This window comes from Silene latifolia, unplaced genomic scaffold, assembly GCF_048544455.1.
Source record: "Silene latifolia isolate original U9 population unplaced genomic scaffold, ASM4854445v1 scaffold_280, whole genome shotgun sequence".
Classification (NCBI taxonomy): Eukaryota; Viridiplantae; Streptophyta; class Magnoliopsida; order Caryophyllales; family Caryophyllaceae; genus Silene; species Silene latifolia.
In genome coordinates this window covers 120,914-134,057 of record NW_027413222.1, presented here as the reverse complement: position 1 = coordinate 134,057, position 13,144 = coordinate 120,914, and the positions used below count along the sequence as shown (strand labels likewise).

The following is a 13,144-nucleotide window of genomic DNA, read 5'->3' as shown; positions in this document are numbered from 1 at the left end:
CCTAAGATAGTGGAGTGGAGAGTCGAGAGTAGAAAAGGACAGTGTCCTTGATTCATACGAGATGGTAGCTTGAGGTTTGATGGTAGGTGGTGTGTTCCTAATGATGAGGAATTGAAAAAGACAATCATGACAGAGGCGCATTGCACACCATATTCAGTTCATCCAGGTGGAGACAAGTTATACAAAGATTTGAAGAAAACGTTTTGGTGGCACAGGATGAAGAAAGAGACAAAATGAGTTTGTGTCCGTTGTTTGACATGCGAGAGAGTTAAAGGGGAACAGAGAAGACCACAAGGTAAGATTCGGTCTTTAGAGGTGCCTGAGTGGAAGTGGGAATCCATTTCCATGGATTTTATTGTGGGTTTGCCAAAGAGTCGGCAAGAAGTAACAACATGATTTGGGTGATAGTGGATCGCTTGACCAAGTCAACTCACTTTGTTCCAATGAAAGATACATGGACTAAGGCACAATTGGCTATGGCCTATCGAAAGAACGTGCTTAAGTTGCATGGAGTCCCTAAGGACATAGTGTCCGACAGAGATGCGAGGTTTATATCAAGGTTTTGGAAGGAGTTGCGAATCATTGGGAACGGCTTTGAAGATGAGTACATTTCATCCCGCGCGACATGGATGACGAGAGAACAATCAAGACTCTTGAGGATATGTTGCGAGCTTGTGTGATGGATTTTGGTGGTAGGCCGGGAGCAGAGGTTAGACTTGATAGAGTTTTCTTACAATAACAACTATCACACTAGTATTGGTATGGCACCGTTTGAGGCTTTGTATGGGAGGAGATGTAGGAGTCCAATCTGTTGGGACGATAGTCTTTGAGGCAAAGTGGTTTTAGGACCAGAGATGGTGCATGAGATGGTTGAACAGATTAAGATGATCGGGAAAGGATGAGAGCAAACTCGATCGACAAAAGAGTTATGCAGATCTACATCGCCGGGATATAGAGTTTCGGGTTGGGGATAAGGTTCTTCTGAAAGTGTCTCCTATGCGCGGAGTTATGAGATTTGGGAAGAAAGGCAAGCTAAGTCGAATAGGGCCGTATGAGATCTTAGAGCGAGTTGGAGAGGTTGCTTATCGTTTGGCTTTACCGGCTGCTTTGGAGAGAGTGCATAATGTGTTTCATGTATCGCAGCTACGGAAGTATGTGAGTGACCCGTCACATGTGTTAGAGGCAGAGAGTTTGGAGCTAGATGAGTCCCTATCATATCTTGAGGTACCCAAGCAGATCCTAGACCGAAAAGTTAGAAAGACCAGGAGTGGTGAGACGGTTTTGCTTAAGATCCTGTGGTCTAACCACGAGACCGAGGAAGCTACATGGGAGGCTGAGGACATCATGAAAGAGCGTTACCCTTTCCTTTTTGATCAGGTATGTATGGTTACGGGGACGTAACCTTGTTTCTTTTAGGGGGGTAGGAGATGATCGCGAGAGTTTTTAAGAGTTTTATACACCTTTTATATGTTGCGTCGGGATGTTTGCGTTGGGTTTGTATCATGTTTTGTTTGGCTTTTGAGTCAGGAAGGTTGAGGGAGTACCTTTGTTTTTGTAGTGGTTTGAACTTCGGGGACGAAGTTCTTTTTAAGGAGGGAAGACTGTAATACTCCGTATTTATAGTCTTGGGGGTACTCTATCGAGTAGCCCTTACTCTGTCGAGTAAGGGCAAGTTGCGCAGATAAATAGTTTCGACTGTTGGGCACTCGATCGAGTAGTCAGGGCACTCGATCGAGTAGACTCGATCGAGTACCTTGGGTACTCGATCGAGTGTCCTATTTGTCGGGGAGTTTTCTCGGGTTTTGTTAATTACGCGATTAAGGTATATAAACACATTCGGCATTGTTCTAAATCACTTTTTACAAAACCTAAAACCCGTTTAAGAGAGAAAGCAACTTGTCTTCTTCCTAATCGCGTTCTTGACAATTCCCAGTTCGACGGTCGGTTTGCATCGTAGTTCGTGTCGTTGGATTCCTTGCGTCGAGGGTAAGCTTTTAATGTAATTTATATAATGATTTGTTAAGATTAGTGAAACCCTAATTTAGGAATTGGGGGTTTTTATGAATAGTAATTGAATAGTAGTATCTATGTGTTGTATGGTAGGAGGAGAGTTCATAGAAGAGGCGTTTTGAGACAAATTTTGAGATACCGTCTGCGTGTTGTGCTTTCCAGGTAGGATTTCCTACTCGGTATTAGTCCCATAATGGGATATTGGTGATGTCTTTGTAATTAGTTGTTTGATATGATGATTGTGATTGTGATTGTAATTGTGATTGTGGTTGTGTTTGTTGATGGTTCTCGAGATGCGTTCTCGGCTGAGTGGGGGTCACTTGCGGGAGTGATCTCACGCCCTAGTTTCGCCTTCCGTGGAACCCGCCACGTAAGGGATGTGCACATTAATGAGCGGGGTTATCGCTCGTACGATGAGCGGGGCTTAGGTGGGAACGGCATGCGGTCCCCCATCGGCGTGGTCCCGGTCCAAAGGATCGGTGATTGAGACGGTTGGTTGGATGTGTGTGTGTGTGGCGTTCAGCCAACTGTTTGTCTTATTGTTGTTATCTATATTGATTGTGTGATTAGTACTGACCCCGGTGTTGTTTTGTAAACCTGCGGTGATCCATTCGGGGATGGTGAGCAGATATTGAACAGGTATAGAGATGATACTGGGATAGCTGGGATGGCCACGACATGACGATAGAGTCTTCCGCTGTAGTCTAGTTTTATTTACATTTCAGTTGAGCTCAGACAGTTTGGAATAATGTATTATACTTTCAGCTTGGTTTCGAGGATTGTATTCATTCATTAAACTATTATAATAAATGTCGTTTCTGTTTTGTCTATTTGATTATCATACCTCGGGCAACCGAGATGGTGATGTCTCCATACCTGAGTGGTCCTGGTAAGGCACTCGGAGTATGGGGGTGTTACATATAGTGGGTATAAGAATTAGGTTAACTAAGGGGTTAAATGACGATTAAGCCACTTAATTGAAGTCCAACGCCTTGCAAGTCCTATAAGGAGACGCACGTCCTCCCTCTGATGGACTTTCATCCTGCACTGAGGGACACCCGTCCTGGCTTGGGGACGCTCGTCCTGAGTCTGGGGACGCCCGTCTTGACAGTGAGCTTGTTTATTTGAGCTCAGATTGTAAAACGGACGTCATTTCCTCATCCGGACTCCTATTGGAGTGATTCAAAGCCTAGACCACTTGATTTTTCGACCCCATTTCATCTAGCATAGATCAGAGCCAAACAAGCAAGTCTTGGTTTGGTTCCAAGCAATTTCCTCTTGTAATGGCTCCATTCTCGTCATCCTTGCCCAACAACTTGTGGGGATAGATTATTGGGTCATGGGGATTGTCCTTCATTGCCCTAAAACTTGCTTTATTGAGCTACGATATTTAGCCTTGGTCTCGTCTTCAATGCTTGGTCGTTGGATGCAATCAATTTAGCTCCGATTTACTCCGTTTAGGCAAGGTTAGTGCTCCTCTCCTACCAAGGACACCAAACCTCATAGAATATGCATAATAGGAAGCTAAAGACAAGAAACGACCCTAATACACACTAAAAGGCATAGGAAAGAGGCTAGTTTAGGGGACTAAATGTGCGTAAATACGAGTCACATCAGCTACTATAGAGTATGGGGACGATGGATGAGATTGAAAATATGTGTGCGTGGATTATCTTGTGTGATTGTATTTCTGTTCTTGTAGTTAGTTGTAGTTACTGATCTTTAGTGGTGTTTTGTGTGTTTTGTATTTTCTTTAGTGTCTGCGGTGATCCATTAGATATTGCCGGCAAATGGCGAGCAATGAGTTTTAGCAGGTATTGATGTCTATCGTGGGTTGCTACTTGGGTTGCTACTGGGATGGTTGGATAGCGCGTGTCACCACTGGGTCTTGTCTAGTTCGGATGACAACTGTACTCTACATTTTTATTTTATTTATTTAAACATTCAAGTTTATACTTTAGTTATGTTCGTATTACATGATCATTTGTAATAACTTAATAAACATGTTCTTTTATTGTCTAATTATGTGTAATGTCTCGGTAATCGAGATGGCATCACCCTTATTTATTAGAGAAGGTCTTGCTAAAGGCTTCTTGGTTAATGGGGTATTACAAATAACCCTTCAATTTAATTGCCCCGACGCATCAAGAACAAAAAGGTTGTCTATATATAAGTACCACTTTCCATTTGCTTTCTTAAATCCTTTCCCACATCTCACCAAACAAAAAATGTCATCCCTAATTTCCCTGTTCAACGTCTTCAACTCATAAAGTCATAATTAATTTCTTTAATTTCCCCTCCGATCTTCTCCACCATAAACCCAGATTAATCTCTAAAAACTACTCATTCTAATTCTCCTTCCCCTAATCTACACAAATCTAGAGCATAAAATATTGAAACTCTAAAACCAAAACCTAAATCTCCAACTCGTTCGTGGACTGTCACCATCTTCATTCACCATCAACACCATCACCATTTTCATGCACCATTATCACTGTTATTGTCTTTTTTTCATCTTGAGAAAATATGTCAAAAGTAAGTCCATTTTGTTGATAATTAAATAATATAATCATTTTAGCTATACTCATTTTATTTTTTGTTTTGTTTTGCTTTAATTTATAATTCTTATTTAGTTTCCTTATTACCTTCATTTTTTTTTCTTTTGATAGACATGAGAGAAAGGAGATGAGAAGTGACACTGACCGGCTGTCAAGTTTTCTAACGATGAGTTTCAGTCATTTTTTTTTCGTCCTTGTTATTTGCTTCCAACCAATACTATGAAGACACCTAGCAGGTCATCAATTGGGTCAAGAATGTGAAGAAGAGGTTATCACTTAACCTATTTGATAATATGTTTTTAAGGTGACTCAATAAGATCATAACCTCCCTCATAACCTTGCTCGGGGATGGTCTTAGGATTTTAGTTTTAGTCGTTTCATTGTAAAATCAATCACTAATGACAAACTAAAATATTCTTCTAACTTGACAACATATTACGTGTAAATCATACAAATTCAAGTTAGAGTCATATACTACCAATAGACTATATATATATTATATTCATAAGAATCATAACACACATTCATATAAACACTTGTTGGTCACAAGGTACCAGTTTTCCTCTTTTTTCACACAACCCTTGCTCACTAATCGAGTTAACTATCTTTCCATAACTATATCTTAAAGGCATTCTACCCAAAATCTTATGAAACTCCGTTATACAACCCCCTCTCTTCTTTCGATGTTCACCCATACCTCTTTTAACACCGCTCAATCCAGCACCCACCTCCTTCACTCTTTTCCCTTCCACCACCTCATTTCTAGCATCCCCCAAATCCCTAACCCTCTCCGCCCCAACAAGAATCGGACCTCTACCGCTTACCTCCGCCACCACAAAATTCATCAACACATCCTCACAATTATGCATATTATCAACCACACCCTTCAACTTCCCAAACACCTCCTCTAACCCATTAACCCCACAACTATACAAATACAAATAATCCACATTGACCATCATAAACTTGGTCAACACAATGGAATACCGATCTGGATGAACAGTATAAATCCAACTCTTCCTCGTCAAATCTAGACTGTGCGATCTCGCGAACAACCCAATTAAACGGCCCTGATTAACTTGCCACACCTTAAACGCAAACCCCACAGATTTTACATCCACATCAACATCATCATCGCAAATCAGCACGCCACGTGTCTTAATCCAACGGCCAGGAATAAACCTCGAATTTAAACTCTTAGATCTTTGAGGGATCACCGTAACAGGTGCACCTGAGGCGTAGAGGATCGACAGATTACTTGCGAGAGAAGTTAGGGTCTCTGTCGCCGTCGTCGGATTCCCCCAAATCACCACCACCGCCGCAACCACCGGCATCGCTGCGTACGCGGTGGCGATTTCGGTCAATAGAGGAATACGGAGCTCCGAATACCCGTTAATTATGACTGTTAGTTGATCGGACCGAAGAAATCGTGAGTTAATTAGGGTTTTGCTGTCGCAAATGTTTGATTTTGAGTAGAGAGAACGAAGGGAGTTTGTTGAATACGGTAAAGTGACGGTGAAGAAACAGATTACGGTGAAAATGGCGGTAAATTTCTGAGATGTCATTGGAAATTAGGTAAAATACTATACTTTCAGGGTTTATTTGTGATTTAATGAGAATTAGGGTTTGTAATCCGAGCTTATTAGGTTGAAATTATGGAAAATGATGTAATTTGTGGAATAATTTATGATTTAATGAGGATTAATGGAAGTTGAGTGTGAATTAAGCTGATAATTTCAATTGTGTGGTGGAAGTAAAGTGACAAGTGGCAATATTGTAATTAATGAAGAAATTGAGGGTGATATTCTGATATTATCCCTGAGTTTGTAAGGTTCTGAAAACTTATATTTTTAAGGTTTGTTTTTTTTGGGTTCATTGAGAACTAACAATGGCAGCTTTTGTTCCAACAGTGAAGTTGAATTTCATGCAAAAATGTCCAATTTCTTTGCAAACTTTGGAGAGGAAAGTGTTAAAGCCAAACTTTTGCTCGTCAGTTCAGCAAGTAATACCCCAGGTATATTATTTGCAAAAAATGAAGGATATTCTTTTGTTTTGTAGATTGGAATTCATGATGCTTGTATTAGTATCTGTTTGAGTGGTTATAGAATTCAGGAAATTTGTTATGCTACTGCTAAACATTGTCCTTGTTTGTTTAGTGGTTACGGGTTTGTGACTTTGTTTCCATTGAAGTACATTTGTTGAAAGTTGTCTTATTGGATTAGTGTCATAGTGAATTTTTAAGGTGAACAGAATAGTAATCGAGATTGTATTTAGGATAGGTTGTGTGGTATAGTTACTGATTTTGTAATTTGTGTGGAGTAGAGTGTATGACCATTGAGGATAATGTCTCACCTTCAAATTTGAACTATCTTGAAGTCTTCAACTATGACTCCTACCTTTCAGCTGGTTATTTTGTAGCATTATTGTTACCATCCTTTTCCCTTTTCAAAGTTATCCCTTCCAAATCGTTACAAAAGCACACATAAGCTGTACTCCCATTGACTCCTACTTATAAAAGGAAATCAAAGAAAGGAACAATCTAGTATTAACAACTTAAATGTCAGCAGATGTTCCCATTAGACATTCTTACTTAAGCAGGGGTATTCAGTTATAGCTTTCATTCTCGAGCAACAATAAGTGATTTAATGGTAGGTTACTTAGCTTGGGGCCCGTCGTTCTTTTCTGTTTCATAAACGTGCTACCTTGAATGTTAATACCAGATCTTCTTTGTTTTGTAGGAGGAAACGCTTGGAATTCTGTGTGAGCCCTGCAGTGGTACAGGATGGTTGCTTTGTGATTTCTGCAATGGACAGAAAACTAATGTGAAGTCATCAACTAATAAAATATATCGCCGATGCCCATCATGTAAAGCGGTAAGTAGTAATGTGTGTCACAGTAAATAGGCTGAACAAACTCATGCTTAGGTTCTTACCGTGCTTTCAGCATCCATATTTGGCTTGTACAGTTGTATTGTCAACATGTTGTGATATTGTTTCTGGATAGATATTGAGTATTACTATTTATTTACCGTTAGTCCGTTACACTTGTGATATTAGCCAATTAAAGACTATAATTATTAATTTGGAAAATGGTTAATGTGTGCTTTATTGCTTTTTGGTTGAATAAAGTAAATGTTCTCACGACATTATTAGTTTCTTGTATGTGGACAACTTTTTGCTTGTTTTCTGCTTAATAGTAGTTTTATGTTTCATCACACTATCTGGAGAATTCAAGGCTTTGTCTTCCTTCATTCTTGTTTTACACTAAGATTAAGAAAGTGCTTTGGGCACACTTAAGCCCAATGCCTAACGGAGGCATTAGTAAAACGCCTACGTGCGCGTTAAGTATGCCTTGTAGATAAAGAGCAACTAGAAAACTCAATTTTGTTTTTTTTTTATTTCGGTTTTGTAATTATGCTCTTCATTTTGCCACATTTTGCCTAGATTTTACTCTTGTACGTATTCGCCTTACGTCTTCTGCCTTGTCGCATGGGTGTGCGGCGTGCCTTGTAAGACTAAGGTTTCACATCCATTAGTCTCATGCTGACATTTTCCCTTCTTTTTGGAAGTTTCATATAGTATCCTTGCATGGGTGGGTGAATTAAAGGGTGTCATATTGAAACACAGCCCGTCAAAAGCACAGCTGTAAGGTTGTGTTACTTGTGTACATTGGACCTCCCTTTTACATTGCTACAGGTGGAAGCCATTGTAGCATAGGTGTATATGAGTAGTCTGTAGTCTATGCATCTTGTCTCCTTGAGTGTTCCATGTAAGTATGTAACGTATGAATTTATAGCTAATTTGCTTGCAGTGCGGATATATCTTGTGCTCAAAGTGTAAAGTCTTCAAATGTGTCACGTTTCCGGATCAGAATGATGGCTAGGAGCTTTTATGAGGATCATACTCTTTTGGAATTGTAGTGTGTGCTTAAAGGTGCAAAAGTCTTGACAGCCGTCAGTGACAAGGCATGAGATATCCAAGGTTCAGTAGCTTGTTTGTGTTTTTGTAAAGCTCAAAGACGATTCATGTTCCGTCTACTCTGTCATTTCTTCTATTTGAGAAGTAATAGTAAGCTCCTGACTTGACCCCATTGGGTTCCTACTGTCTTTGTGTAAGTGTACCTTCTAAGAGTTTAAATATGGAAGCATTTTATTTGCAAGGCCTACTGTGGATATACCAATTGATTCAGCTCGTTTACCATGTTTGTACCAAGATTACTATACAAATGATTATTCTTTTCCTTCTCACTCCAAAACCTGACGCCTACAGTTTTTTTTTATTTCAACATTTGCATTTCTGATAACATGCTTTTTTATGATTCTAACTGATTTTAAAGCGGGATGGTTGAAATGGAAGAGTGCTTCAGGGTTTTTATGCGATAAAGATATGCCCCAAAGATAAAGGGAAAATTTTATCGCACGGCAATTAGGCCTGCCTTACTTTACGGTTCCGAGTGTTGGGCCGTGAAACATTGTCACATTCAAAAGATGAGTGTGGCGGAGATGCGTATGTTGAGGTGGATGTGCGGCCATACAAGGAAAGATCGATTAAGGAATGAGGTGATTAGGGAAAAGTTAAAAGTGGCGCCAATAGAGGACAAGATGATGGAAAATCGACTACGATGGTTTGACCATGTGAGAAGGAGACCTATGGACGCACCAGTTAGGAGGCTGGAGACTTGGAGAACAGAAAAGGTTCCTAGGGGTAGAGGGAGGTCGAGACAGACATGGTTGAGAGTGATAGAGCACGATATGAGATTTCTGGGGCTTGAGGAGAGTATGGTGACGGAGAGGGCACAATGGAGGGAAAGGTATGTGGATTTTTAGTATTTGATGTTTTTTTTGACATATTTAGTGTTTTTATTTAATTTTTAAAAAAATTATTTGTTCTTCTCTCCTTTATTACACCTTTTTTACCGACCACTTTCTTATATATTTTACTTGGTTTACTTTTAAGGTAGTCCGGATCCTTAAATTCTACTTCGGTTTTCAAAATCGTTATTCTCGATTTAAATTTTAAGTTTTTATAAAGAAATCCGGACTTCGATTTTAAAACCTATAAATTTACCTTGACCTTGTATTATTTTTCGCTCTCCCTTTTGTTTTTCATTTTTGCCTTTTTTATTTTTTTCGCATTTTGAGGTGTGCGTTCATCCATGAACGGTTCTAAAGGATGATTCATGTCCGCCGACCCCAAATCATTTTGGGATTAAGGCTCTGATGTTGTTGTTGTTGTTGTGATTTCAACATTTGCATTTGTTGGTCTCTTCAATGGAGGCACTAATTCTTTCTTCCTTTTTTTGTTAAATGTCTTACAAAGCCTCTCTGTTCCTGCTTTGGAATATATGAGTGAATAAAGTTAAATAGCTCTCTAAATTCTCTAGCTTCTTGCATAGTTAAGTCGTAGAGTGTCGATGCATTTTACGACGCAATTTTATTGCGTCACCTTGAAACAACATAAGGACAAGGCTGGATACATCCAACATCCTTACCTTGCCACAGGTTGGAGTCATTGAGGCATTGAATTATTGTTTTTATTATTGTCTTAGAAGGTGAAGCCACAATTTTTAGGTCCTGTTTGGCCTTGCTTATGGAAAATGACTTTTCTTTTTTAAAAGGAGTTTATTCACAAGTTACTTTTCGGAAAAGTTTTAGTTGTTTGGCCATACTTTTGTAAAAGCGTTTTTTCACAAAATTTACATATTTGGCCTAACTACTTTAATACAACTTTTGTTTGCTTATTTGGTTATTTATGTAAAAAGTAGAAGTAGAAGTAGTAAATATCTACTTCTCCTTTTGGGAGTGAATAATGAGTTTTTGACTTTTCAAAAGCACTTTTAAAACTCTCTAATTTACCATGTTTGGCCAAGCTACTGCTTTTTCAATTACAAAAGCACTTTTTAAGCTTGGCCAAACAGCACCTTACTGGAAAACTAACTTTTATTGCTTGCTCATAGAAGAGGAGTATATGTCTTACCAGTTGCCACACACTTACAAGTAAATATGCATTTATAGGGCATATCAGTTCTTCAGTAGATTCGGTTAGATTATCAGATTTATCTCTGTTAAGCAAATAATATTGGAGCTGTATTTTGTTATTAAACAAACTAGTACTGCAGATTGCGATATGTGACAAGAGGATTATTCTAGTAATCTAGTATTTGTACATGCATCTTGTCTTTGTAAGTAAGCCGAGATGTTTCCACATGATGCATCTTCCTTTCCTTTTTGCTGGTAGGATCTGCAGATATAACATTGATGTTTGTAAGTTTGTTTGGTATACAACTTATATAGAGAGGCTGAAAGCCAATGATCAGGTGCAAAAGTGCATCCAATCTAAGTCGCCATCCCATATTTTTGGTTCTTTCATTATTTTACCTTTCTCCTTGGCAAGTTGGCATTGATCTAGTCATCTAGTGCCTTACGCTTGGAGCGTGAGCTCAAGATTGCGACTCCGTAGGAATGCTCTGAGGATATCTGTATATGTAAATGAGTAACACACTCGTTATTTTTTTTTTTTCCTTTTCAATCGACTTTGTGTCCTCTGCATATGTAAAATTGTAAATTCAGTTCATTGATATCGAAAGATTCTCTCTTATCTGAGAATCAATTCCAGACATCCTGAACAAGCCAATCACTTTTTCCCATAGGTGAAATTAATCTGTATACTAGTTTACCTTTCTCATCTCTGTCTACTACAGAGTAATAAGCTACCTCTCAAGTGATAGAATACTTGGTTCAGGCATATTGTTTTCCTGTTGAGTGTTGCTTCTTTCTCGGATTTGAGAGTGGTTTGGTCACAGGTTGTGTGCAGCTAAAAAGCATAGGTGCTTTTGACCGTTGCTGTTACCAACCATGGAGTACTCAATTCTGTTTTTGGGCCTAGATCGGTTTCTGCTCTAAGAGGTTACAGGCCCTGTATGCATTTTTAGACGGCATCCATTTTTACTGTCAGGTTCCGTGGGAAGTTCGTGATCTTGAATGTCATTCTCATCTCTGTGTGTGAGCACATGCCGGTGGGTGCTGATATTCCAGGTCAGCTACTTGAATTACTCTTGTCTGTTATTCATTACTCTACTATCAATTATACTATAATATTATATACATGCTCTGTTTTATATTCCCTCCATTCACTTGGGTTAAATATGTTTGATTTTGGACCAAAGTCTTAGAAGGACAAAGTTATGTATATGTGAGAGAAGAATGGGCCCTACACTGACATGGAAGTGTTTTTGTGCCGCTTACCAGAAGGGGCGTAATACAATCTCATAGGTTGAAGTCTTTGATACACTAGGGTAATGTTGTTAAAAAATCTGGATGCTTGCGCTCTACTCATATCGTATGAATCTGTGTGGAACAAGCTGTGTTACCCGGCTTCATCCATTTAAGAAGACAGTTTTAGGAGTACCAGATATGGCTATCCGGTGAAAAATGCTGTGACTCGGCTATCTTTGTTTTCTTCCTTTTCGTAGTTTGTTCAATCAGCTTGCCTGTTTATGACATCTTGCCAGTATATAATTTACTCGTACTATTCATTTAGGGTCCTAGTTTGTTACGTGTGCCAAGGAAAAACAGTGTACTCATCTTCAATTCAGTTTTTAGAGCATAAGGAATGTATGAGCATAGCTGTTGGGAATTGGAATAGCATGCTGTTTTTGTTTTCTTTCTTATTTTTATTTTTTAAATTTTTTGTTTGCCTCTGAAATCAAGGCAATGCCTATTAACTACATCTGATACCTGTAACTCGGTAAAAATATGTAACATCGACATGTTCTATATCTTTTTTGCTTTCCCTAACCTTGCTTGCCCTTCCTCGTTATAAAGTAGTGAGGTATACTCACGGAAGAGGCAAGCGGACGTAGTTTTATTAGTGGCAGTAAAATTGGGTCACAAGCCCACAAGCTCACAACCCATTCCGCGACTGAGCTGTAAAGGTTTTTAATGTTACTGCAAGTCTGCAAGACTGCAACTATGTTATGAGGCTCTGTATGCAGCATTTATGGCACACCAACCATGATTAAGCTGCAATGACTGATTTCAAGATTAAGTCTCAAACCGAGATTTAATACCACGGATTGATCTCTCTGTTGGGCTGTTGTAGCCGAGCTTTTAACTTAAAAACATTTGCAACTTTACTAGTGTAATATTTATTTTATGATAAATTGTTGTGATTTACTTTGTTCACTGTTAAGGATTCATTAAGGAGGGATAAGCACCTCCTGTCATTGTACCCCTGAATTTGAGCTTAGAAAGAACATGGTTAGAACTTGTGAATTAAGGAGTTTAATCAAATACGCCGGCTTAGTATTACGAATTCAATGAAAATACCATTTTATTCAATAAATTCTCTACGGTTTTATTTTGTTGTAAGGCGTATTTTAATGAAATTTAAAGAATCTATGGGAGGAGGGGAATAATTTCATGAAGTCTCCGCTTTCCTTGTGTTTATGAGGTTAAGTAAAGTGTACTCGAGTGGAAAGAGCGACCATTGTAAGGTGTCCCCATTAAGACTACCTCACTACGTTGAGTCATACTCAGTCAAGACCGTGCAAAGCCGCCTTGTCATTTTGTTGTCTCC

At 39.0% G+C, this 13,144-nt stretch overlaps 2 protein-coding genes across 8 annotated transcripts; one reads left to right on the top strand and one right to left on the bottom strand.

The window, feature by feature from the left end:
• Positions 1-5,040: 5,040 nt before the first annotated feature.
• LOC141639130 (glycosyltransferase family protein 64 C3) lies at positions 5,041-6,398 on the bottom strand. The gene has a single exon (XM_074448308.1). The coding sequence runs from the start codon at positions 6,131-6,133 to the stop codon at positions 5,093-5,095; it is 1,041 nt and encodes a 346-aa protein (XP_074304409.1). The 5' UTR covers positions 6,134-6,398; the 3' UTR covers positions 5,041-5,092.
• A 7-nt stretch (positions 6,399-6,405) lies between these two features.
• LOC141639131 (uncharacterized) lies at positions 6,406-12,229 on the top strand. 7 transcript variants are annotated; one of them, XR_012542382.1, is made up of 5 exons: positions 6,406-6,582; positions 7,307-7,441; positions 8,379-9,377; positions 11,370-11,601; positions 11,815-12,229. XR_012542382.1 is itself a non-coding variant. In XM_074448309.1 (5 exons), the coding sequence occupies exons 3-5, from the start codon at positions 9,055-9,057 to the stop codon at positions 11,783-11,785; spliced, it is 456 nt and encodes a 151-aa protein (XP_074304410.1). In that variant the 5' UTR covers positions 6,406-6,582; positions 7,307-7,441; positions 8,379-9,054; the 3' UTR covers positions 11,786-12,229. The 7 variants fall into 7 exon arrangements, 6 of the variants coding, with proteins under 6 accessions (XP_074304410.1, XP_074304411.1, XP_074304413.1 ...); XM_074448309.1 differs by having other exon boundaries at positions 11,522-11,601; positions 11,733-12,229; XM_074448310.1 differs by having other exon boundaries at positions 6,407-6,582; positions 11,522-11,601.
• Positions 12,230-13,144: the final 915 nt, after the last annotated feature.

What these genes read in the sequence shown, in the direction of transcription:
- LOC141639130 (XM_074448308.1), bottom strand. Translation starts at nt 6,133, where the DNA reads ATGACATCTCAGAAATTTACCGCCATTTTCACCGTAATCTGTTTCTTC.
- LOC141639131 (XM_074448309.1), top strand. Translation starts at nt 9,055, where the DNA reads ATGAGTGTGGCGGAGATGCGTATGTTGAGGTGGATGTGCGGCCATACA. An exon ending in AGGGCACAATGGAGGGAAAG is followed by an intron (nt 9,378 to 11,521) that starts GTATGTGGATTT and finishes TTTTACTGTCAG; the next exon opens with GTTCCGTGGGAAGTTCGTGA. An exon ending in GGTGGGTGCTGATATTCCAG is followed by an intron (nt 11,602 to 11,732) that starts GTCAGCTACTTG and finishes TTTGGACCAAAG; the next exon opens with TCTTAGAAGGACAAAGTTAT.